Source organism: Tachypleus tridentatus, chromosome 6 (assembly GCF_004210375.1).
Source record: "Tachypleus tridentatus isolate NWPU-2018 chromosome 6, ASM421037v1, whole genome shotgun sequence".
In the NCBI taxonomy this organism is placed as follows: Eukaryota; Metazoa; Arthropoda; class Merostomata; order Xiphosura; family Limulidae; genus Tachypleus; species Tachypleus tridentatus.
In genome coordinates, this window is record NC_134830.1 from 112,020,797 (window position 1) to 112,047,335 (window position 26,539).

At 35.1% G+C, this 26,539-nt stretch overlaps 1 protein-coding gene across 3 annotated transcripts in view; it reads right to left on the minus strand.

Moving 5' to 3' along the window:
* The window catches only part of LOC143253317 (LIM/homeobox protein Lhx5-like), a 101,900-nt gene that overhangs the window by 23,676 nt on the left and 51,685 nt on the right, over positions 1 to 26,539 (minus strand). For all 3 annotated transcript variants that reach the window (XM_076506992.1, XM_076506994.1, XM_076506993.1), the window contains exon 4: positions 3,054 to 3,243. In XM_076506992.1, the coding sequence (XP_076363107.1) occupies positions 3,054 to 3,243 (190 nt within the window). The remainder of the gene's footprint in view (positions 1 to 3,053; positions 3,244 to 26,539) is intronic.

Sequence of the window (26,539 nt, forward strand, 5' to 3'; positions counted from 1 at the left end):
TAATTAAGATGATATTCATACAATCAAATTGCTTGAGAACGAAAGTTACGGTGCGAAATGAATTAAGTTGGTGAAGTTTAGTTTTCATAAATTTTATTCATGTTAGAACACATCAGAATAACGATAGGACTTTTTAACACTATATTGTTTATTTATTTTAAAATTATATATTGTTAATTAATTATTATTTTCTTTGAATTAACCTGTTCAATGTTAGCAAGCTAATATGTAACCCCTACTGGGCCGGGTAGCTAGGGGCGTGGGTCCGAATTTCTGTCACACCAAATATGCTCTCCCTTTCAGCTGTGGTGGACGTTATAATTTTCGATGAATCCCACTTTTCATTAGTAAAAAGGGTAGCTCAAGAGTTGCTAAATTATGGACGGCTAGCGCAGATATCCTTCGTGTGGCTTTGCGAGAAAATTAAAAACAACAACAAACAAACTTAGACACCATGAGGATCATGCTGTCACAGCATAAAGAGAAGTTTATTAGGTTGGAAGTCATGTTTGGAAATTTCACAAGGATGTGTCATTTAACACCATACACAATTCCATTCAAGCAAAATTTAAAAAAATATTTTATCAAAAGTCATCCTTTCGTTTTTTCAGTTAAAACTCCATATTTAACCTGAACGCTGTTGGGAACCAATAGAAACGTATACGAGAATTCTATCCACTTCGAGATTGCTCACGCCATCTGCTTGACGTTAACTGTCGCGTGCAGGTGCACGCGTTCGCTAAGCATCATCGTCCACGTGTGCTAGGGTGTTTGCATGGTTTCCCGCGGTTCTCCCATCCTGAAAACCCTGCAGCGAGCTCTGTTCCCGAGAGAGTCGTTGAATATGAAGCACAAATGCACCAGCTGAGGATTGCTTGAAACATAAAGATATCAGAATACATCGTTGGTGCTATAGTTGACATGCTGTCAAGAATAGTTTGGATTATGGTTGTACGTATTTTAAAAGTTATAGCGCGGAGCTAGTGAGCAGCCCGCGATAAAACAAGTCCATTACAAGAACGGACAGGTGTTTAACACTCCTACGAAAAGACGTTTCTAGTCCTGATTTCTCCAAGCCCGTTCCCCTGGCTGTGGTTTCGCTAGATAGTAGATAGGGACAGTGGGAATCTCGTTAATCCATTCATTAATGGATTTAAATGGCAATTTCATTTAAATACAAAATTATTAGCCTAATATTAATAACCTTTCAAGTTGCTCTGAGGCCTATTAGGCCCCACTTTTCGTAGGAGTGTTAAAAACAGAATCTTGGTTCTCCTCTCTCTAGGCAAGTGTCGACCGTTGGCTGGATCAAATGTACAAGAGGATCACATGCGGTCAATTAAGGAAAACAGTGGTAGAATAGAGATTATTCCAAATAATTTCAATATTCCAAATACAAACACGTTTATGTGTCAAACTATTCCAACTAGTAGAAAGAGGTGCATCAGTAATATGCGCTGCTACAGGGGCATTCATTGCAGTTCTTTGAATCAAGTAATGTGGAATGACTGTTACTACTATAACACACACACGGCTGGAAGTTGGGAACAGCATCGCGGAGCAAACAGTGGATTTCACGTACGTAGCCCGACCCGCTAACTAACTTTCCTGCTTCTGACAAAAAGAAAGAAATTGCTTAAAACTGTATAAACATACAACATTAAAGACGTTGTTTTTTTACCGTCGACTGAAATAAAAGAAAATTCCAACCGTTTAAGTACAAAAATCAAGCTAAAGTTGAGTCTACATGGTGCATCAGGAGAATTTAGAATATCAGTTATGAACAAATAAAAAGCAAACTTTATGCTGTACATGTAACTCGTGTTCGTTTGTTTCACACTAAGCAGTTTGAAACAGAAGCTTAAATACATTTGAAAGCATTAAGTTACATAAACAGGTTAAAAACAAAACACAGTAGTTTCATTGATTGTACTGAAGAGTATAAAACTGGAACTCTATCTGCATAGTTTCTTATTTGTACATGTGTATGGAACGTTTTCTGTGACAATACATCAAACTAAGTGAGTTTTATCTGCGATTATATGATCGCTGATTTAGTGTCATAATGTCTGCACAAATGTATTTTTTAGACGAATCTGAAGTAAAAGTTAAGAGATATATATATACAATTTTTACATCTGACGCAAGTTGTTTCAGCGTCTGATATCGTTAACTTTAACGACACCTTAAGCTAAACAGCAAAAACAAGAGAACCTTAAGGTTCAGGCATAGAGAATGCCAATTCAAAGCTGATAGTCAGAAAGAAGGCAACCCAGTCAATAGCCTAATATACGGCTACTGTTAACCGAAACGCAGAATTTGGCTCTTGTAGTTATGAAACTTTTCGCAGTTGAGAATGAAGAGAGTGTTCATAGACATAGTCGGCTCGAACCTTGAACCTTATTATCTATAGTTTGCTACGCTGGTAAATATATGTTTTGCAACAATGTTTTGAAACGTGTCCAAAACTTGTTTTGTAACACGTTGCTAACAAATATTTCTAGATTTAATCTTCAAAGTTAGGTTGCTATCAACACTCAGAGCTAGCTGGCTTTCAACTAAGACTGTAGATGTAGTTAATTACATTACTCGCTGATTGGTTTACATGAGTGTTTTTAAGAAATTGATTTTACACTTTAGGCTCATCTCTGTTGGATATAGGTTTTTCAAAATGGTAGCGTTCAAAACTGGATAAATCAAGTTTACTGTTACAGTTTATAGTGACAAGTGTTAAGTATGTTTTTGACTGGTGCTTTTCCTGTGCTCCCTTCCAGTGGCACAGCGGGAAGTCGAGGGACCTATACTACTAGAAACCGGGTTTTTATACCCATGATGAGAAGAGCACAGATAGCACTTGGTGCAGTTTTTCACTTATCAACAATTCTGTTTTCATTTGTATTACCGATTGGACTGTTTACTTACAAATATAAAGACCAGTTTTATCCACCATTGCATCTCTGATAAAAATATACTCAGTGGTTCAAGATAATAGCAAGAAACAATGAGACATGTTTGCACGTCTGCGGTTAGGCCGAGTTTTTATCGTTACTTACCCGATAAGTACCCGTATCCAGAGTTAGGGCCAAGCATCATTTCGGGACTATCATCAAGTCCGTCAGGAGACATTCCCGGCCGCAACGGCCGCATGGTCCGCCTGGGATTTCTAAAGAAGTGACGGCGGGCTCCAAGTGTACTGAGTTGTTTCATACGTCTCTCTTTTGACCTGCGGTTCTGGAACCACACCTGTTGGAGATGAAATAACGAGCAATAGTTTACTTCTTTGTGTTTTGTATTGAAATGTTATGTTATATAAAGATGCTTATAGCAACATTTTTTAACCGTAATACATATTTAAATCAACTTTCCTTTAAGAATACCGAGCGTAAAAAAATAGTGTTATAATAATATTGGCATTTGTCGTGCGATTTTCAGTACTTACTTATTTTGGATAGAAAAGATTCGATTTTTTCAGGAAAGCAGTGGTTATTAGAAAAGTTATATCACGTTTCCATAGTCTAAGTAGTTTCTGAAAATAACAACCACATATTCAGTTTCTGTTTCTGTTAAAAGAGCGAAAGGCTTAGTTTGGCCGAAGGATCACTATTGAGCGAAATGTCTCTACGTATTGAAACTTTTACACAGTATGTAGTACCAGCTGCTGCACAACTTCACATTAATTGCAAGCTTTACATTAATTGTTACTTAAACATTTATTGGTATTTTTGGATACTTGATAAAAACGTGTAAATATTGAACGTAAAGGAAACTGCTCAACATACAGCAGAAACATAGAAAGTCTTTAATTACTCAATTCACGATATGTAATACTTAGTTAAGTAAATACTTTAACAACTCAATACAGTTCTCATTAGTAACTAATGATTAGTTCATCTGCAGCGACGATGTCTAATAATTAGTTCGTAAACTAATACGAAATGACTATTGTTTTGCAGAATTCATCAGTAGGTCTAATATGATATAAATGGAATGAAAACAGATTACAAATGTATGCTCGTGTAAAGCAATAATAATAAATCAGTTTCATCCTGTTTCATGTCACCAATCAACGAAGGCAGTCTTTAAGTAAAATATATTAAAACTTTACTCGATCATTACATCTATGTATACGTACACACAACTGGATTGTTCAGTGGGAATGAGCAACACATTTATTTGTTTGTTTGTTTTTGAATTTTGCGCAAAGTTAGACAAGGGCTATCTGCGCTAGCCGTCCATAATTAAGTAGTGTAAGACTAGAGGGAGGGCAGCTAGTCATCACCACTCACTGCCAACTCTTGGCCTACTCTTTTAACAAAGAATAGTGGGATTAATCGTACATTATAGCGCCCCCACGGCTGAAAAAGCGAGCATGTTTGGTGTGATGAGGATTCGAACCCGTGATCCTCGGTCAAGAACCTTAACCACTTGTACGTGTCTATGTATACTTTCAACCCCGCTACAGTGCTAATAACATATCATATCAACAGATAACCTATCAACAATGAAGGGGACACTGTGAGAAAGAAACGTTGTTACTAAATGTTTTCCAACACAGGACTTCTCTGCGTGGTACACATTATAATAGCTTATCCATCAGGCAGCGATTTAAGAATATTACTCGATCTGGTATAATAGAACCTTACCGATGTTACGTAAATAGGTAGAGGTAGACTTAAGTATATTGTATGAAGCTTATGTTGCTAAGTCACTGTGATGTTAAGTATCACGTATCTTTAGATACTCACTCACTTTAAAATCATATACGTTTAGAAGCCACAGTTTTCCGACGTATCATTACTATAATGATAACAATATTGATATTACGTCGAAAACAGAATACAGAATTAATCATTACTGTACCAAAAACAAAATATAGTCAAGTAACAAAAAATAAATTACATTACGTTTGATTACAGAGTTTCAAACATAATTTATTAAAACCATCTGGTGTCAAACGCAGTAACTGAAAAACGAGTAATTTCAGCAAAATCTAACCTACTTCAAAATATATTCTCATCACCATAGTTTTTTTTTTTAGAACAAAACCTCGTTGGACAATCTGCCGTGTGATCCACGGAGAATCGAACCCTGGATTTTAGCGTTATAAAACCTTGTAATTAGCGCTGATCCATTGAAGGACTTAACTGTATAGAATCGTCCCTTGTAGCGTCTTTAATATACGATAAGAGGTATATACGTTTTTAGTTAAAACAAAATACAACAGTCACTCGAGGTGTATTAACTTCACCACGTCTTTGCTTCGCTAATACGATTTGTTTTTCTTATGCACGTGTAATACAGTGTATTAAAAGTTTGTTACTATACTGTGACCATCCCTAAGGAAAATGCCCGGCATGGCCAGGCGGTTAAGAAATTCGACTCGTAATCCGAGGGTCGCGGGTTCGAATCCCCGTCGCACGAAACATGCTCGCCCTTTCAGCCATGGGGGCATTATAATGTTGCGATCAATCCCACTATTCATAGGTAAAAGAGTATCCCAAGAGGTGGCGATGGGTCTTACACTACTAAATTAGGTACGGCTAGCCCAGATAGGCTTTGAGTAGCTTTGCGCGAAATTCAAAACAAACCAAACCAAACCCTAAGAAAAAAAAACACTCAAATATTTAGACTAACACTCTTAGACTGATTTAAATACATTTTACATTCACTTGAAATATTAATAATTCTGTAAACAGAACTTGTTATACGTCGTGATAGAAATGATGACAAGATAACCCACTTGAAGTAAAAATGTATCTTAAGACGGCTGGTACGGGTATTAAAACTTTTATTAAAATAAAGTATAAGAGGTAAAGTTGCATATCCTGTCTTTGTTAACCTCAAGATGACATAAGAAGATCGAAACATTGTTCTATACTTTAATAAAATTTTTAATACTCATGCAAGCGGTCTTAAGATAACACAATTATGGATTATGTTTTCAGCGTTTTGATACAAGCCCCACACTTTTCATACAAAGTAAAAGACCAAATATCCAGAAACAAATCGTCCATTACTGACTTCTAGTATTCCCCCAAAATTATTTAGTTTTCTAATTATTTTTTTTAGTAAACTTTCCCTCGGTAGCTTAACCTCTGACCAAAATCTTTAAAGCATCATCGCATTTTATACAGTGAGCGACACTGAAAACTCACACAAGGTTTGACGGAACTCACAAACTGATTATAAACTGTTGTTTCATCCAAAATCAGGCAGACAATAAGTGCAGTACATTGGTAGAGTATACAAACATCGTAACATGCTGTCCAAATACCGAATAAAGGTGCAGAAGCTCTTAGCACGTTCTTTCATATTCCGCATAGGTGTTTTAAACGTAAGATATTTACACGTACTTGTAGGTACATTGCATTATAGATTAACGTTTCTATTTCTACTTTATTCTGTTTGATTAATGGTAAGCACAAGGCTACACAATGAGCTATCTGTGGTGTGCCCAACACAAATACTGAAACTCGGTTTTCAGCGTTATAAGTCTTCAGAATTACCACTGAACCACTAGAAAGGACTACTTGACTCACTAAGTCAAAGAGATCTCGAATTTCGTACGTAGCTTTATCAACATATATCTAATGGAAACTACTTTGAAAAGAGTGGTTCGCAAGACACATCGAACACTCAGTCACTGTTTATTTTTTTAATTAACAAAACATAGCTCATTAACATATTCAGTACTACTGGGCCATTTATTAAATGTTATAAAAATCGTTCTAAAACTTTTTCCAGGAGAGAGAGGGGACAAAGTAGTGTGAAATTGTGAATTGAATAAAAAAAAAAGCACACATAAAGAATAAAGAACGAATTATGCTTCTCATTATCGGGAGAGGGAGGGAGAGGCAAGTGATTAAAATACCTTTGTCGAGCCCTGTAACATGACGACTTTGATGATTAGAACGGAGTTAATCGTAAACAATGGACTCGCATCTCTTATATCCAATGTGAGGATAAAATAAGCAAATAGAACTTTAAAATTATTATAAATACTCTTACTATAAGCCTTCTATCGCAACTTCTGCAAGTAGAAAACGCATCATGATAAAGAAGATAGACTGTAAACCTATTGTGAAAAAGCTATATATATATGAATTTAAAAATCATATGATATTTACCCAGAGTGGGATGAAAATTTTTAATATTTATTTACTTCGAAACAAAACTGTTGTCTATTCAAGTCGCGCGCATGCGCTGTGTAGAGCTGTCGTTTCCCGCCTGTTGCTGTTGTTCTGTGAGCAGCATTTTAAGAATGATGGATGTTCAGCAGCCAGTTGGCGTCTAATAAGGAACTCTTCTCACGTTTATTAAAACGATTGTTTCTCCAATATCCTTTTGAAGAGGTTCGGATATTCAAAAGTCTTCCATGCCTTTTTGACATGCGTTACAGAATTTAAAGTATTGAAAGTGCGATAGTGTATAATGACAGTGAACATCCACCATCTTACGAATGCTCTAAGTTAAAGATTCCCAGCCAGTAGCCATCTGCTGAAAAAATACGAGAAACATGCATGTTTCGGAAAGGTTGGTTCCAGAGTTAAGCTCACGGAATTACAACGCTAAAATCTGGGGTTCCATTGTACGCGGTGGAAGCAGCAGGTAGCCAAATACAGCTCTGCTCTAACGCAAACTAAAAGTCTATCACTATATCGTATTTCACTTATACTGATTAACTGTAGCTAAAAGTTGATGTTTCCGTAAACATTTTATCAAGTTATTGAGTAATTTTCAAGATATCAAGGAACGCTTGACACATTGGGAGAGAGCTTTGATTAATGTATATGTATTTGGAATCCTCACATACAATTATTATACGTATTTATTCCATGTTTACTTACGTTACTCAAATTCGTCCGTTTGCAGCTACTTCCACCGGCGTATATGTATTATAATTCCTTCGTGAGGGTACAAGGCAAAACATTATTTTAGTTATTTTTGCAAATACTATTGTTTTGCGTCATACAAGTCATGGCAGTAATTTATATATATATTTACGTACGAATATTTATAAACTTGTGTGTTATAATGATTGTTTGTGATATTCTAGTTAGCTTATACAATGTCTCTAGCAGTGAGAAAATTAACAGCAGTTTTATTGATTTAAAAGCAGTTTTATAACTTACATTGTTTAAAGATTTATCGATAGCTTCTCTGTGACAGACTTATAAAACAACAACAAAACTAGATCTAGTTGGTAAACGACTAAATTGGCTACGCTGCTGACCACTAGGATGAGAAGTGATGGGAAAGTCAGGGTGTCTACCCCCTAGGGGCTATAGATGTTTTTTGAGGGGAATTTCGTGCAAAGCTACACGAGGGCTATCTGCACTAGCCGTCACTAATTTAGTAGTGTAAGACTAGAGGGAAGGCAGCTAGTCATTGCCATACACCACAAACTCTTGGGCGACTCTTTTACCAACGAATATTGGGATTGACCGTCACATTATAATGCTCCCACGACTGAAAAGGCGAGCATGTTTGGTGCGACGGGGATTCGACCCTCGGATTACGAGTCGAACGCCTTAACCTACCTGGCCATGCCGAGTCTAGGCGCTATAGAGAAATCCATGGGAGGAGTATAATTCCATCTAGTGATCTAAAGTTAATTTAAAATCTGACTTGTCGGTTGATTATAACGCTTAAGTCCTTTAAAATAAATTGATGTAAGCAAAGTTTTTGTTTGGTACCATTTACTGACACCTTAAAGCATGTTCATCGAGATGATTTTAAACACTGATTGGTGTCATCCAATCAGCAGCAGAATGTCTCTAAAATATAAATATTAACATAAAGTGGCCTCAGTGAATATTCAGCTGCTCAAATACCACAGCTTATTAATTGTTTATGCGTTTGTTTTTGGCTTTTGCGTTAGTCTACAGAGGGTAACCAGTGTTAGTCCTTTCTAATTTTGAAGTGATACACCAGCATTTTTAGCCAATTTTTTAACATTTTTCGTAAACTTTTGTTTGTGAGAGCTTGAAGTCAATCTTTGCTACCTGATTAACTGTAGCATGTGGTATGTGCCTGGATTCATTTCAGTTTTCGTTTTTGGAAGAGAATACTGAAGATTTTCTTTAAAAAAACGAACAGATACTGTTAGGTTATTTGTATTTACTTTATTTAACGATCTAAACGTATGAATATCCTTCCTTCAAAAGGGTTATAATTTATTTGTACAAACGTAAGCCTATTAAGGCTGTATTCAACTGTTTAATAGTAATCTCCATGAATCAAACCTATAGATGATGAAATATCGCCTGTGGCGTCACTGATTATGTTATAATATACAAATCGTTCATATGAAGTGATTAACGCTCTGTAAAGATTGACATGTTTAATCACGTTATATAACATTTAATGCTTTCAGGGTTTTGGTCGCATTTCTGATCAGAACACAATCTTTGTCAATCAACTCAGTAATAAGTTTTAATTGCCCAATTAAAAAACGATCCTTCACAAGAGAATGGTTGATAACAACCAGAAGTCCCCTGTTTTGTTGAAGTGAAACGTTGAGGTTAACATTCATAAGAATGGTTAGAAATAATTAGAAGTTCCCTAATATCTCGTGATGAAATGTTAGGGTAAACACCTAAGGTTCTAAGGTAATAATTGTATAGCAGGAACTTGGACGATATACTTGACTGAAGATATGGCCTTTTAAATTTCGAAATATTTCAAAATGCATAATTATGTGTTTTCTAGGGATTCTAGCTCAGTTCTGTGATCGCATATGTTTATTTGAATATATTATATGAGTGTAAGTTATCTTACTTCTCATAATATTCGGTGCTTATTAGGTGTGTCGATCTCAAATAATGCTAATAAACCATGTCTCTAGGATAGAACTTAACAAATGACCCTAATGGTGTAACCTTTTAAAGATTTATTATGTACACCGTTAAAAAGAGAAGAAGAAGTAGGAAAAAGAAAAAAAGAATCGATTTTAACGAGAAAAACACCGGCTACGTATAACCGTAATGCCAATGCACGTAAATGTTATTAAATAATATACAAACTCTCGACACATAAGTAGATGAATCGCGTGTATATGAAGACGGTTTTGTTACCTTGCCCATAGAAATATTTTAATAACAAATTCTCCATGCTGACAGTAGCGGTCGTCAAATATACTGATGAGAAGTGCTCCTTTTAAAACTATAATTGATATTTTCTATAAACAAAACTGAAACCAACAACGACGTTACCGCACCGACATCATTCATTCCAGCAACTAACGTACATTCCACACAACCTTGAGCTCTTAGCAACGAAGAGTAACACGTTTTACCCTCGGACGTGACCGAAGAAGTTTTAATTTGACAAACACTGTTTATGAATAGGTTCAGTCGACATTTTTTCCACAAGCTGTATCCGTATTGTGAACAACGTAAATTTATGGTCCACCGAAACTATACTATTATCAAGCGTTGTTTAGAGAGGTATAAATCGGCATTTCTTCAACGGTTTGTTTGTTTGTTTGATTTGGAATTTCGCACAAAGCTACTCGAGGGCTATCTGTGCTAGCCGTCCCTAATTTAGCAGTGTAAGACTAGAGGGAAGGCAGCTAGTCATCACCACCCACCGCCAACTCATGGGCTACTCTTTTACCAACGAATAGTGGGATTGACCGTCACATTATAACGCCCCCACGGCTGGGAGGGCGAGCATGTTTGGCGCGACTCGGACGCGAACCCGCGACCCTCAGATTACGAAGCGCACGCCTTAACGCGCTAGGCCATGCCAGGCCCACAACGGTATCTTAATGTTTTCCAAATATTTAACGTATTAACACTTTTTCTGGCAATATTCTTTCTCTAATATCCAGGGTATATTGCCTCTAACTGTAGATATAATTAGAATAATACAATCAAAACCCACTCGAATAATTTCGAATCTATGTAGTTTTTGTAAAATTGTACGTACAGTTTTCAGAATAACTCTAAACCACAGAATGTTGTTCTAATATATATTATGTTGTCAGTGTCGTACATAAAGATTTCTCTCACTACAGTTTACTTCAATGTATTCGTGAGTCGTCCTAACTTATACGTTCGTCAGTCGTTTACCATTGTTGCTTTACATCATTCTGACACTATACTAAAGTATAAAAATTAATATTGTACACATTTTCTAAAGTCTATACACATATAACTAATAAAATTTTCCTCTTATAAAGTCTATTTATACATAATAATACTTTCCTAATGTCTATATACATATAACTAATAAAAATATCCTCTTTTAAAGTATCTCTCTACACGTATATATGTGCATAGTTAATGAACAATTCGTTTTCTAAATCCCACCTACATACATCTGATAAAAATTTCGCCTTCAAAGTTTATTTACGCACTTAATAAGTATCTCGTCCTATAAGGTCTATAAAAACACATGAAAAGAATCTCGTCTTCTAAAGTCTGCATATACATCAAACATCATTCTCATCTTCAAAAAGTCGTCTTAATTTAACATTCTCTACAGGTAGATGAAAAAAAAGATGAGGCATGCTAAACATTATTCAGTGATATTAAAATTTTTTTTTTAAAGAACAGAACTCTTTACAGCGTCCCTCGAAAAATATCAACATAACCTACTATTGAAAGTATTGTCTTAATAATGTTTCAAGGGAGCATAGGTAAAAAAACAAAACAGTTGTGGGCGTGTGAAATACAGAAAGTTATTGATACAGGAAGTACAGCAGGAAAAAGACAAAGATAATTTAGTAACTGATTGGTTGCTTGTCAGGGTAAGATAAATGTACCCTGTGATGACACACCACCTTTTAATTTTTCCTTGTACACCTCAGTTTGAGGGAGGTTCAGACAGGAAGTCGGAATAAATGGACGAATAACAGAAGAATTTTAAGATAGAAGACAGCTTCAAGACTGCCTTACCTTTATTAAGCACGTGTTATAAACAACAACAACAAAGACAGGATGAGTTATCATTAACATTAATTTGCCTTTTTTACTTTTAATTTTTTTATCTCTTAAAGACATAGAAACAAAAGAATAAACATTTTCTGCGTGTATACCAGTCTTGAATTCAAAATTGTTCTTCAAGTCCAAAGACTGGAACATCATTTTAGATCTAACTTAAGGAATATTAGCTTTGGTAACACATTAGTACATTGATATCTGTACTTGAAACGTAACAACTAACCTTATCTATAACATCATTATAGAGAAATGTGTAAATCTGCGATGTCTTTCACGTCTCCGTCATGTGTGCAAATTAAAAACTGTGGTTAAATAGTGTACTCAGGAGCATGTACACACATATAAACACTTATCTATATACATAAACTACGCATATATATATCAGAAAAAAATAACTATACATAAACTACTCATATGTATATCAGAAAAAATAACTATACATAAACTACTCATACGTATATAAAAAAAATAACTATACAAAAACTACATATATATATACATATAAAATGACGAGTTGAAGATTTGTAACCCCCACCCCTACCCCTCATGATATTTTTTACAGTTATTTCATATAATTTACAAATTGTGGTTTAAGTGCTGAAAGAGAGAAGAAACACCTAAGATCAATAGGCCTAAGGTTATAACAACAATTCTATCACAGAGTTTAAGTCCCCCGCTGGTACAACGGTAAGTCTACGGATTTTCAACGATGGACTCAGCAGACAGCTCGATGTGGCATTGGTATAAGAAAACACACACACACATAAAGTATAAAATTAAACCTATAAGGTATTTCAAGTACCATCATTAGTTAAAACTAATGATAACACATTTAGAGGAAACAGAAAGAATACGTTTTATCCAAAAAGAAGTAATTATAAAACTGAAAAACTTCACGAAAACATAATACAGCCATACGAATTATGGCGATTAACCTCTTAACATGAATGTTTTTAAAATTCGCTAAAAACTTCGAAATGCTTAGGTCAAGCTAAATATATGTATAGATTGTAAAATAAAACGACCACAAAAACTGGAACTTAAGCCAGCCCCCATGAACTTTCAAAGTATTATATATTTACACTTAAGACAACAATATCAAATCACAGTTTTGTTGCTGAACTACACAGACGAAAGGGGTCAGTGATGTCGCGAAAACCCACTTGTAGAGAAATATGTATGCAAAAACGGCTCGTTTGGGTTGAGAAAAGCTTTCTTTGTGAATCTGACGATGACAGAAGGTCGAAACGTTGTTCGCTCTTCTACGTAAAATAAAGCTTTGTGAACCTGACGATGACCGAAGAAGGTCGAAACGTTGTTCGCTCTTTAACGTAAAATATTTTCTCAACCCGAACGAGCCGTTTTTGCAGACGAAAGGGGTGTTACCAAAGGCATCTAGCATTTATATATATTAGATATATTTGCTTTCTCATTTATAGGGTACATTTTAAAATCCCACATTATTGCGTGTACCCTGAGATATTTTCAGTTGATGAACCTTTTTTTTGTTTTATTTTGTTTAATTTGTTTTTGTTTCGGCTTGATTTTGAGTTACAATAACAAATTACACACACACATACTTATGTATAAACAACATACACACACGTATCGATTTCCGATATACATTCGCTCAGCTTTTACTGCCCATAAAACATAAGCTGGATTTCATTAGCCCCTGTTCCTGAAGAACCCTACAGAGGCTAGTCGTTAAAAAATGATCTCAGTCATTGACCATATTTGTTAAAAATAAATCAGAAGTTGTTTCAACAAAATCTTTGAGAGGTTTCTTTTACGCAACTTTCTCTTCTAAAAGAGCCGCCTAGTGACAGCCATATTGTTTTGTTTTGGTAGAGAGGACCACTTACAGATTCGTAATTACGTATAAAACAATACATACACGTAGTTCACATCTTCACATAATTGTTGAATTTACAAAACAATAACAATTACTTATCCACTCGCAATCTGAGTTTCACCGATTATCCCCGCCTTTTCAACCATTGGGACGTAATAAAATGATGATTAATCCCAATATTTGTTGGGAAAACAGTAGCCCAAGAATTGGCAGCAGCTGGCGTCTGTCACTGCTAAATGGGTGATGTTGACTAACTCCCTCTTGTCTAACACTGGTAAATTAGTAACAAAACAAAACCTTAAACAGATATAATTAAGCCAGACATATTTTTTATCGAGAAATGACACGTCTAAATAGTAGGTTGAGCAAGATAAAGTCCTTTTTAGCTCATTTCATCTCTGACACTAGTAGCATTTAAGGTTCAACAAAATATACAAACATGTAAAATTTAGGATTAATCTCATTACAAAGAGCAACTGTATTGCAGATCAAAGACTTGCATGAATTCATGGATACTCCATTTTCCCACTATCTATAATGGAAGTTTTGCATGGACGTGCCGAGAGATTGCGAAACAGATTTGGATAAGGAAAGTAGTGTGCACGAATCAACGATTCCTAAACATTTTCCCACTGCTTATGTTGGATAAAAATAAAACGTTTGAGCAGTTTATTGATGCCAAGCCTTGTGATGATTCATATAACCCTAAAAATTAATAACTTGTTTTTATGCTGTTACTGGTAGGGTCTCCACGTATTACATCACGTTGAGTAATTCTGTGTCTGCCTGTTCAGTGTAAGGAGTGACCAAAAGAATTTGGTAAAATCACTCATTTTTATGTTGCCTACATAACAAAAAAATCATGGGCCTACAAAAAATTTGGCGCGTATATAGTTTAGAAAATTCACTTTAAACTCAATGATAATTCTAGAGTTAAGGTATGACGATACACATAACTAATAATGATTCGATGTTAGTAAAAGTCATAAACCTAATTTTGATATGTAATGACTTAATGAACGTTAATAAAACTTGCAGTTCACTAAATTTATCTATTTCACACCGAAACAGTTCTAGTTATGGCAGTTTATACACTATTTATACAGTGTTTGTTTGTTTGTTTGGAATTTCGCACAAAGCTACTCGAGGGCTATCTGTGCTAATTTATACAGTGTATTGACCACTAGTGTATTTATTGAATCTTACACGACCTAATGAGCCCTGATGTTGTACGAAAGGTCTCTTCTGCACCAGATTCAACAAATTTAGTGTGGCTAACATATTATTACATTCTTTTTTAACAACAAATTGTATGTCTGCACGTGACCGTGTTGCTGAATCAAATACTGTGTGCAATGTTGTATTCCAAGTCTAGATTCAGAAAGGTAACTGACCTCTTTATTTTATGAAGATAAAGTATTGAATATTAAAAACTGTAAAATGCACCATTGAACTGGTACAACAGTTAAATACACTTATACACATTTATATATTATCTGACTCTGAAGCTCTCGTTACAGTTAAAGTAACAAAAATAGTAAAACAACGTTATTAAACAATTAAGATTGGTTTGTTTTAAATTTTGCGAAAAGCTGCACCAAAGCTATCTTCGCTAACCTTCTCTATTTTAGCAGTCAACACCACCTACCGCCAACTCTTTAGCTACACTTCTACAAATTAATAGTGAGATTGATCGAAACATTATAATATCTCTACGGCTAAAAGGGCGGGCATGTTGGATGACGAGAACTCGAACTTACAACCCTCATACTGTGATTCGAGATCTCTAAACCCTAGGCCATGCCCGAAGAATTAAGATCAACAAGAGCTAATGAATGAACTATATAATTAATAAAACAAAAATCATTTTAACTATAATGCAAGAGAAACATGTCTTTTATTACCAATAAAATATTTTCACTCGCCATCTTTTTTCTTGGTTTATCATTTTATTATAACCTAACGTTCTTAAACAAAATGGGACCATCTTCTAAGCTAAACTAAAACTATTAATTAATAAATTAAAAAACACAAAAAAGCTTGAAACCAGCCCTTATCATCTATATTGTTATAAAGCTTTCTCTTAAACTCACTTAAATTTACTGTTTCCACGACATCTGAAGATAACCCATTTCAAAGGCCGGCAACAGTTTCAGAAAAATAAAACTGTCTTAGTTGAAAACGGCTCCTACTCTGCCAGAATTTATCCCTAGTCCTACTATTATCACTGTTAAATATGATAAAAGATGATGTATCAACACTATCAATTAACTTTATAATCTTAAACACCTCAACCAGATACTCCTTAAATCTTAAAAAATAACAACAGTGAAAACAGTTTGAGAGATTTCAACCTCTCCTCATATGACAACCATTTATTTTAGGCACTATTCTAATAATCCTTCTCTGAACCCTTTCCAACGATTCAACGTCTTTCTTAAAGTAAGGATCCCAAGATACTAAATGTGCTTTAACCAGTGACTTATAGAATAAAATTATAACCTCTTTAGACTTGTATTTAATATTTTTGTAGATACAACCTAAACTTCTATTTGCTCTGCAACTAAGATTTCTAAAAATCTGAAAAAGAAAAGAACAAAATAAACAATGAAAATGTTTAAAAAAATGTTTAGGGAATAAGCTTAGTAGAAGTTATTACATCAATGTAAGATATATATGAACAATGTTGTGTCATACATCTCTTTATACCTTGATAAAATGAGAAAGACTATGCAGGTAGCTTTTCTTTAAATTACCGTATGGGAATTAATACTTTTGCTACCTGTGAACGCTCGAAGAAAATATATTTAGCGATTGACAATAATTATAATGTAATAAGTATGACATTTTTTAATGTTTTGCGTAAAACCAAAACGGACGATAGTAAACTATAGTTCCATATTAAAGCGCTTTTTTAACAACAGTAATATACGGTTAAGACCACGCATGGATGACCAAACAGGTATATAGAGAACATAAGATATAAAACTTGAATAATGTTGAAGTAGGCGTGTTTAATGAATGAGGCTGCTTTCCTACTTGTCTGAACGAATGACTAGATCTAAGTAGAACAGCCATAAGAAAAGATAGTTCAGTAGACAAGTTAAGTTTAATTCGGATGTTAACGTCACGTGTTAAATATTCGAAGAGACAAGTCGCAGAAATATATTTCCACTCCGCTAGTGATGACTGTACTTTCCATTTGAGCTATATGGCATAAGTAGGGGTGCCGATACCTCGTGCTGGAGTCGAATTAACCCACTGCACGCTCTGCCGACCTTCCTGATAGGAATGCACACGCTGACACTGCGTGCAGCCGATGTGCAAAGCAGCTTGTGTGAAAGAGTCGTTTAGTCTTAATGGATTTGGATGCACTTGGCTAACAAACCTAAGCCTAGTATATATATATATATACACACACACAAACACATATCCGACTCGCTTGTTTACTCCCCTTTCTTCCTTCTTTTCGGAAAATTTGCGTGGCTGTCAGAGTTTCTTCGTGGTTGCTTTCATTTTTTTTTCTCTTGAAATTTAGATTAGTCTACATCGCAGGCTTAGAGTTTGCGTGAGCACAAGAATATGATACGAGAAAGAAAGCACACGTGTTCATTCATTGCAATGAAATATTGTAGTTAGTTACTTGGAATGAACTGTTATTTATTTGAGTGCCCTAAAGGAACTTTCGACATGGAGAGAGACGTTTAAAATGTCATGGTTATTTGTTTGTTGTTTCTTAAAAATACTAGTTTGATAATTATTAAAATATCAAACAAAGAAAAAAAATGAAACTCACTAACCCTGACTCGTATTCTGGGTCAACCAACTTATTGATATCCTTCTCTGATTAATTTTATTTTATCGATTCGCTATTGTCTCAAGTATTATAACGCTAGAAATTAAATTTCGATATCTGCAGTGGGTAGAGTACAGATAACTCATTATGTAGCTTTGTGCTTTTCGACAAAACAGATAATATCACGATAAAGCACAAACAAGCAGAAGAATTTATTATGAAAACAAAGGATTTTGCTCCCTCTGGTGACACTTAAAAAGGTAAATCTAATAATTTAAATAATTACGGTAGTTCACAAGACAGAGTATTGTTATTAAAGTACTTTCCGTCTAGCTCATTGGTTTCTAACTTTTCGTTTATCCATTCGTTAAAGTGATGGTAAATAGTGTCCAAGTAAATTATACTATTACGTATCTATTTCGAAAGTCTCTTCGCGACCCATTTTATAACAATCTGACGACCAAATTTTGGGTCGAAATGGGTTGAAAAAATGTTCCAGAATAGCTTGCCGCTGTCATGGAAAACATTATGAAAAGTTAGTGGAAAGCTAAAACGGAAAGTCAATGGTAATAATTGTAGAAATAAAACTTAATTACTTACTGCCACCTGCAACAGGAGAGCAGTGAACAGTTCCGGGTGTTTTAAATTTTCGTTAATTTTAATTTCGAGATTTGTGTCTGTAATTCTGGAGTAGAACTTCGGAGGTAAATTTAGTATCGCATGTAAATAAAGTGATCTGTAGTTATGGGCACCTGAGCCATCTGTTATGTCCGCCACGGGGAATCGAACCCCAAATTTTAGCGTTTTCTGTAAATTTACTGCTGAGCCACCGTGAGAGTCCCTTTCTCGTGAGCATGTACCAAGATATACGAGTGTTGATACTCGGCGACATTCAGTACTTCGTAGAGAAAGCTTGCGTGTTTAGTTTAGAATATTAGCTCAAATTGGTACAAGGGCTATCTACGTGCAGCTGTTTTTAATTCTGAACTGATACGATAGAAGGAAGACAACCAGTCACTTCTCACTCATAGGCTAACGTTTATCTGACTGAATATTGGGAGTTGACTGTCACACTTATAGCGTATACACGATCCTAAAGAGCAGAGTGCGTGCTAGCACCAATGGGCTGCGAACCATGAACACTCAAGCTCTAGCGCGTTTCTTGACCTGATTAACTGCCGCTATCTCGCACGGGTCTCGTGATATGTCATGCTGCTGGTCTGTGGTCAGTTTTTATAGTCGTCATACTATCAACAAAATGTTAGGGGTCAGGGGGACTTTCCATATTGTTTTCCGATAGTCTTGTTTATTTACATTCATTCGTCTGCTTCACGAGGCGCGAGACTTCAGTAAACCAGGAAATAAAAATGCCACTCACACATCCGCGTACACACTTCACATTGTTTGAAACAAAATCTCGTCAGTTGAATATAATATTACAAAAATATGTATATAACAGCTAAACATATAGTTGTTACGTTCTGTATCTCAGGAACTCATGAACGGTTAACCGTGTAAAAATAATATATATAAAAATGTTTATCTTTAAGAGTACATTATAGGAAAATTATTATTATTTTGCAATTCCTAAAATTTCAATTAGTCAGTCTTCGTATCTACTGAAAGGTCAAACTAAGAAGAAAACTAACTAAGAACAGAATAATTTCATTTTGTGAGGGAATTTCATGAAAAAAAAATTAGACTTACTCCGTCGACTGGTTGAAAGTAATATTTCTAGGTAGGAGTATGAACGGAAAAACGCATAAAGGAAGAACCTGTTTGAGAATATATTTGCTGCTTGGTTTAGATATAAATTTATTTTAGTTTTTTCACATCAGTGTTTTACGCGTGCATGATTTTATTGTACCATGCTGAATACGCTCATATGAATTGAATTGAATTGAATATCTCCCCTTTAACACCTATAGAAATGACAAATGTCAAAAAGCACTCACTTTGTTAACGGTCTTTTCTTGCACTCAGTTAAAAGACAAAAAACGGTGGCATCTACTGGTTATTTTAACTAATGTACTGGATAAAGCCATTGCATCGAAAACCAAATATTTTTGCCAACAGTGTACTGTTTTCAGTTTCTTTTCCTTAACAAACAAACGCAGTGTAATTTTCCTTATTGAAATAGCACGTGGAATGATAAAAGACAGTTCTAGACAGCCCGCTAGACAATCATATTCTGATCTAAGAGATTAAGTTTACTGCACATTTTATATCTATTCATCATTCTTTTTAGGAAAATTACTGTTGAATTGATTCAACAGGCATCTGATAGTTTAGAATACAAATGAAAAACGCACAGAAGCGTAAAAGTTGAAATGAATATATAAAGTAATATGGCGGAAATACTGTGGGAAACAAACCGAGAAAGATACAAATAATTTGATTGTGTATCCATAAAGCGACATTTGTTAGTTATATAACTAGATTTAAATATTCATATCTAGATATTTTCACCTTCCCAAGATATTTAGTTGGTATTTACTGTATGAATTCTAGTGTGATCTGATTGTTTGGGCACTTGACTCGTAGTAATCTGTGGGTCGCGGGATCGAGACCAGTCGCGAACATGTTCGCCCTTTCAGTCATGGAAGCTTTATAATGTGACGAAAGTGAAATTTCTTACTCGTTGGAAAATAGTAGTTCCAAGAACTGACAGTGGGTAATTATGACTAGCCTTCCCTCTCTTCTATCAGTTCAAAACTACCGAGGCTAGTGAAGATAGTTCTCTTGTGGCTTTGCGGGAATATTCTGTTCTACCAAACTTTAATAAGTGTTGTTTATAATAACTCCTGACTATGAAAATACCAAAACCTTCGCAAATTATAGAGGAATAGGAAATCTAAGTATTATTCACGATTTTTCTTTCCCTTATACTTGAATTTTGCTGTTATGTAAACTTTGGCCAATAAACTTCCCACAGAAATTAATTAACTACATTTCCTGTATACCCATGCACGGTTTTCACAGTGGCTCGGCATGGCCAGGAGGTTAGGACTGAGGGTCACTTGTTCGAAACCCCGTCACACCAAACATGCTCGCCCTTATAGCCATTTGGGCGTTATACTGTCACGGTCAATCCCACTATTCGTTGGTAAAAAGGGTAGCCCAAGAGTTGGCGGTGGATGGTGATGACTAGCTGCTTTCTCTCTAGTCTTATACTGCTAAATTGAGGATGGCTAGCGCAGATAGCCCTCATGTAGCTTTGCGCGAAATTAAAAAAACAAACTAACTTTTCATGGTTTCTTAAAACACCTACCTCATGTGCTGGAAGAAGGAGAGTGTGTGTGTACATATATATAGATAGATCGTTGTTGTTAGTGTGTGTGTACATATATATAGATAGATCGTTGTTGTTGTTTTGAATTAAATACGCAATGGGCTATCTGTGCTCTGCCCATTACAGGTATCGAAACGCGGTTTTTAGCGTTGTAAGTCCGCAGATATACCGCTGAGCCACTTGGGGGAATATAGATAGATAGGTAATATGTTCTACATCAGTCTTACTTTTCAACTGTCCAAGACTGTGAAAAGATCCACAACGAGATGAGCTGTGCGTTGATAGAGTGTTTGATTACAAGAGTGGATGTTAAATCATCCGGAAAGGAATGCAATCATTGCTTTAAAATGTGATATTACGCTTATTAACGAACTTTGTTGCCTTACAAAGTGCTTAAATACTATCGTAGAATAAATAATTTAACAACTTTTATATTTTTTAAATTCATGTCAACGGAGTTTATTGAAATATGGTAGAATTTCAACCCTTCACAATTTTATATATATAGCTTATTTTAGTCGAAGAATCGTCTTTTTACATTTTAACGGATCTGGCGTTTCAACGAAATGCCTTTATATATACCGAAGAGTATCTATATTCGTTACTTACAGAAAGCTCGTGAAAAGGTAGAAAATTTTCTCAACTATTTATTGGTCAAAAAGCGCGACTCTTCAGCTCTAGAAAACGGAAGTTTAAAGGATCCATATTCAATTTATTTTTATGATTTAACATAATTTGGCTACAAGTAAATATACGTAAAATCAATACGATGGTTATTATCAATGTTCCTCCCCTCCAGTGGCACAGCGGTATGCCTGCGCACTGGAAATCGAGTTTCGATACCCGTGGTGGATAGAACCCATTGTGTAGCTTTGTGCTTAACTTGAAACACACAGTCTATGAAGTTTCTGAATCGTAGTTATTTACAAAGTGTTTCTACAAATATTTGACTTATTTTCATCGAAATGCGACTTGTAATCTGAGGGTTGCGGGTTCGCATCCCGGTCGCGCCAAACATGCTCGCTCTTTCAGCCGTGGGGGCGTTATAATGTCACGGTCAATCCCACTATTCGTTGATAAAAGAGTAGCCCAAGAGTTGGCGGTGGGTGATGATGACTAGCTGCCTTCCCTCTAGTCTTACACTGCTAAATTAAGGACGGCTAGCACAGATAGCCCTCGAGTAGCTTTGTGCGAAATTCAAAAAACAAACAAACGAATAATAATGTTAGGTCATATTACACAAGACCTTAATTCTGTGACCCAAAAACCCAGTGTTTCAAGTTGGCTATCGAAAACCTCTGAGTGGACCAGTCGTGGATATCAATCCACCCTGTTTTGAAAGATATGAAACCAGTGTTTCAAACAATGTAAAACATTCAAAATTCACAAAATCACGACTGTAGTTCTTACCTCGAATTACTTTCACAATGAGAAACGTTATTCTGGAATTCTCAGAACGAGGATAAAACTATCTCTGTCAGAACATTACAAAACCGTTCAAAACCTACCTTTTACGTCTAGATTAGGCGAATTGATGATATTTTACTTGAAAACATCATCTACATCGTCTAATCTTTGGCAAGTTACATTTGGTTTATTTCAAAAATGTGATCTGCAAATAACATATACAAATGTTGAATATAAATTGCCCCCTCATGAAAAAAAATAAAACTAAAGAAACGTTTATTCTGTTATCATTCACAGTTCAAGAAGCCATGTTGGATCTCATCGTCCAAGTTCTCTACTCATCTACGAAATCAGGTGAGGGGGTAACACACCTTCAATAAAAGTACTGCAACACGAATATTTATTGAGCTCTTACATTTAAACTATTATTAATACGAAAACAGTAAGTCACTTATAAAGGCTTCATAGGATGTTGCATTGGGCATTGCATTTCGAATGCCCAAAACAAAACAAAACAGGCTTAGCAGCAAACATTAACGAATTACATACATAGTCACTTACAAAAAAAAAAAAAAAGAAGAAAGGTTTAAGACAAAATATTAACATTTCTGGTAATTCAAGCAATATTTATCATAACATAATTTGTTTTGGTAAAAAGAGAGAACGCATGAAATAAGCACTTCTGTTTATAGAACATTGTCTATATGTGACTTGTCGAACCACTTGTTTAAATATATAATCTAAGACGCATAATCGATTAAAATACTGTTTTACTCAAATAGCGTGTAAAGTATAATAAAAATATGTATTTATATATAAATGGTGCTAGCACGTGTTCAACATAATTGATTAAAAAGACTAAAACGGTGTAGGGATAAAAAATTAGAGAGCAATAAACACAGTAATGTTTTATTTGGTTTACAGTGACGATACCTCTGAATTAATTACGTCAAATATATACTTACTACATATTCATGACTTTAAAAATATAAAATTGACGTTAAAATATGTTCTGATGATGACATCTATTCAACCGAAAATATGCCCAGAAACTTCAAAATTAAAAATTATTTTGTATTTTTATAGTATTACTAGATGGAGCCACTAAGATAGTGGTAATCACGAAAAATGACTATATTCATATATAAATGTATATATATATATATACATCGTCTAAGCATTTTCTAAATGGTAAAAAACGTTTCTACACTACAGATCACTTTCTCTTTCTCTAAAATTTTATTCAATCAGTTCTTTAATCTATAAACAGAGGTATATAATGAACTGAAAAATAAGGATGTTGTCAATTATCATAGGTTCTATCGTGATGTTTCTTCATCATAAGCATTACTATATTATGTACATATTTCTACCGAGTTATAAACATTCCTAAGTATTCAGTTTAGGTCTAAAGACGACCAAGACTAAGATAACTGAATGTTTGCAAGACGAAACTTAAACGTGGCATTTGGAAAGATTACAAAGTCAAAATAGTGAATATTTTGTAGATTTTTCTTTTGGTTATAGTTAGTTTCCGCCGTTACTTAATATATATCTCTTTACACAGGCAGTATACTTCTCACGTGTATGTGTAACTAATTCATTTATAACAAAGCACAACCGCCAGCATTAGAACAAACCTCGGGTGGTGGGAGAACGAACTTCGTGTTGGAGTCCACCGAACAGCCTGACCTTAATAGGCAACAAGTAGGGGGCCAACCAGCACAAACCTTCACTTCTACGGTGTTTAGAGCTTCGGGGTAGCTCAGCCATCGGCCAGTTTACGCGTGCAACCCGGCAGTCATATTTCATCAGATCCCCTCACGTAGAGAAGGCTTCACCATAGCTTCTACTTGGCCTACCGTTCTTTTTAGTTGTCAGTCTATATTCGATGACAAGTTTTCTACCCCGCCTTACTCGGAACTGTATAATGCTCGTGGAAATCTGGCCTTCTTCTATCGCAGGCTTCACGCTGTGGACTAAAATTATTTCACGACTGTAACACGCAAATCACAACCACTTGCTACACGGAAGGCTGTTATGAGTGCCAGTAATATTTCCTAATAGCTATTAGCTTAAGTTTTTGTAACATTCATCTCTATCGCACTTCACAAGAGCAGCTAGGCAAAAACGTGTATTTACTGCTACTTTCTACAACAACGTGTAGTAGAAGATTGTAACTTATTGTTAAGAGAAATGACGACGTAACTGGTTAAACAATTAGGGTTAGCTGTTCTCGGGATACGGAGATCGTAGTAAAAAATACTTTTAACAGTTCGTTTAGAAAAGAAATGAAAGAAATGCATTTATAAGAAGTTAGTATTTACCTGAAAACTATAATTTCATGACAACTAACAGTCGGTTTCTTAGTTTTATTGAGACGTTATTCACCTTTAGAAGTTTTAAAACAAGAATTTAACCTATGAGAATAAATCGTAAAAAGACCTAATAAAACTGATACGAGGTCGGAGTTATAGTTCTACATTCGGGCAAATATATGTTGAATGTCAATGATAGAATTGGCTTGGAAGTAACTAAAACAAAGAGTTCTCGAACTGGACGTTTTCTGCTTATATATGCATAAACTCACGTGTAGAACTTGTACATATATAGAGAGGGTGTCGTTCTAGCTCGTCTGTGCGTCGATTAATGTTGGTTGATGACTTTACACGTAAGTGGAAAAGCTCTGTTCTGCACACATACTTAGGACTTGATTTTTGTTGTTGCTGTGATATAAATTAATTGAAAATTAAAAACTTAGGAATGTACTTTAACTTCCTTCATTCGAAGAACCAAAGAACAATCCCATTGACACTTAGCAACAAATTGCCGATGGTTTTCAAACGCTCGTTACAATCTTGTTTTAGGTTTTAAGAGAGATATAACTTACCTCATTAATCCTTATTACTCGATAAACAAATTCCTTGATTGACTGAAGTAATTAAAACCTCGAGTAAGATACTTAGTTTGATCTATAATGTATTGTCTGCATTATATTTCTACTCTTAATGTAAAATATTTAATCAGAAAATGTAAGCTATTAAGAAAAAAGGTAAACCGTTTGAAGCTGTAAGAGAAATAGGTATAATAGCGGATTTGATCTTATCGTTTATAATTAAAAAAACGGTTAACATTTGAGCTACACTCGTGAATCATATATACATACATATATGTTTGTATGGTGTATTCAAACTTTAGGCATAGGTGAGTGTCATCTAATTTATTAGACTCTACTGAAGGCCACCAATCTCTTTAAACTCACCACACATTAAGCGCATCTGTAAACATGCTCTTCTCTCCTATCAAGTTTCTGCTACAGTCCGAAACTTAGAAGATAAAAAGTAGAACCGAGAAGTGTTATGAGCTGGTGCTAAAGCTGATTCATTGTGTTTTCTAGCTCAAAGCTACACAATGGGCTGTCAGTGCTTTGTACATCGTGGGAAATCGAACGCCGGATTTTAAGGTAGTAAATATACTGCGAAACAACTAATGAATGGAGAGTGCTAAGAGTGACAACCAGATAACTGACCAGTATGCTTGTGTAGAACGGACTTATAGTCATTTGCTGGAACTATGACATGATCTTCCTATGATTGGCTTATACATTTGATGTCCTTAACTTCTTCATGAAATATGCCTTGTATTTTGAGAGTTTGTTAAAACAGTTTTCATTTAACTTTATGTTTGGTGTGTTTTGAACTTCGCAAAAAGCTACACGAGGGTTATCTGTGCTAGTCGTCTACAATTTAACAGTTATAAACTATATGGAAAGCATCTAGTCATAATCGCTTACCGTCAACTCTTAGGCTACTCTTTTATCAACGAATAGTTGTATTAACCATAACTTTATAACACCCTCACAGCTGAAAGGGCGAGTATATTTGGTGTGACGGGAGTTCGAACCCGCGACCCTCAGGTTGCAGGTCGAGCGCCCTAACCATCCTTTCTTAGCTTATCCTCGGCCTAAAGGTAATTCAGTTGTACACAGAAATAGTATGTACCTTCTTCTTTTATTTCTTTACGTCGAGTAGCTTTAATAACTAATAACATCACCAAGAACTGCTAGCATTCAATGATACAAACACAAACATGGTTTTCTCTTTTTATTTCTCTTTTAAGGATCAGTATTTGACAGAAGAATGAGCGGGAAGTTGATATAGTGACAAAGTTATTACACGCAGGCTCTTCTGTATTGAATACGTTTTTGAAGTTAACGATACAGTCGTTTAAAATAATTGGAA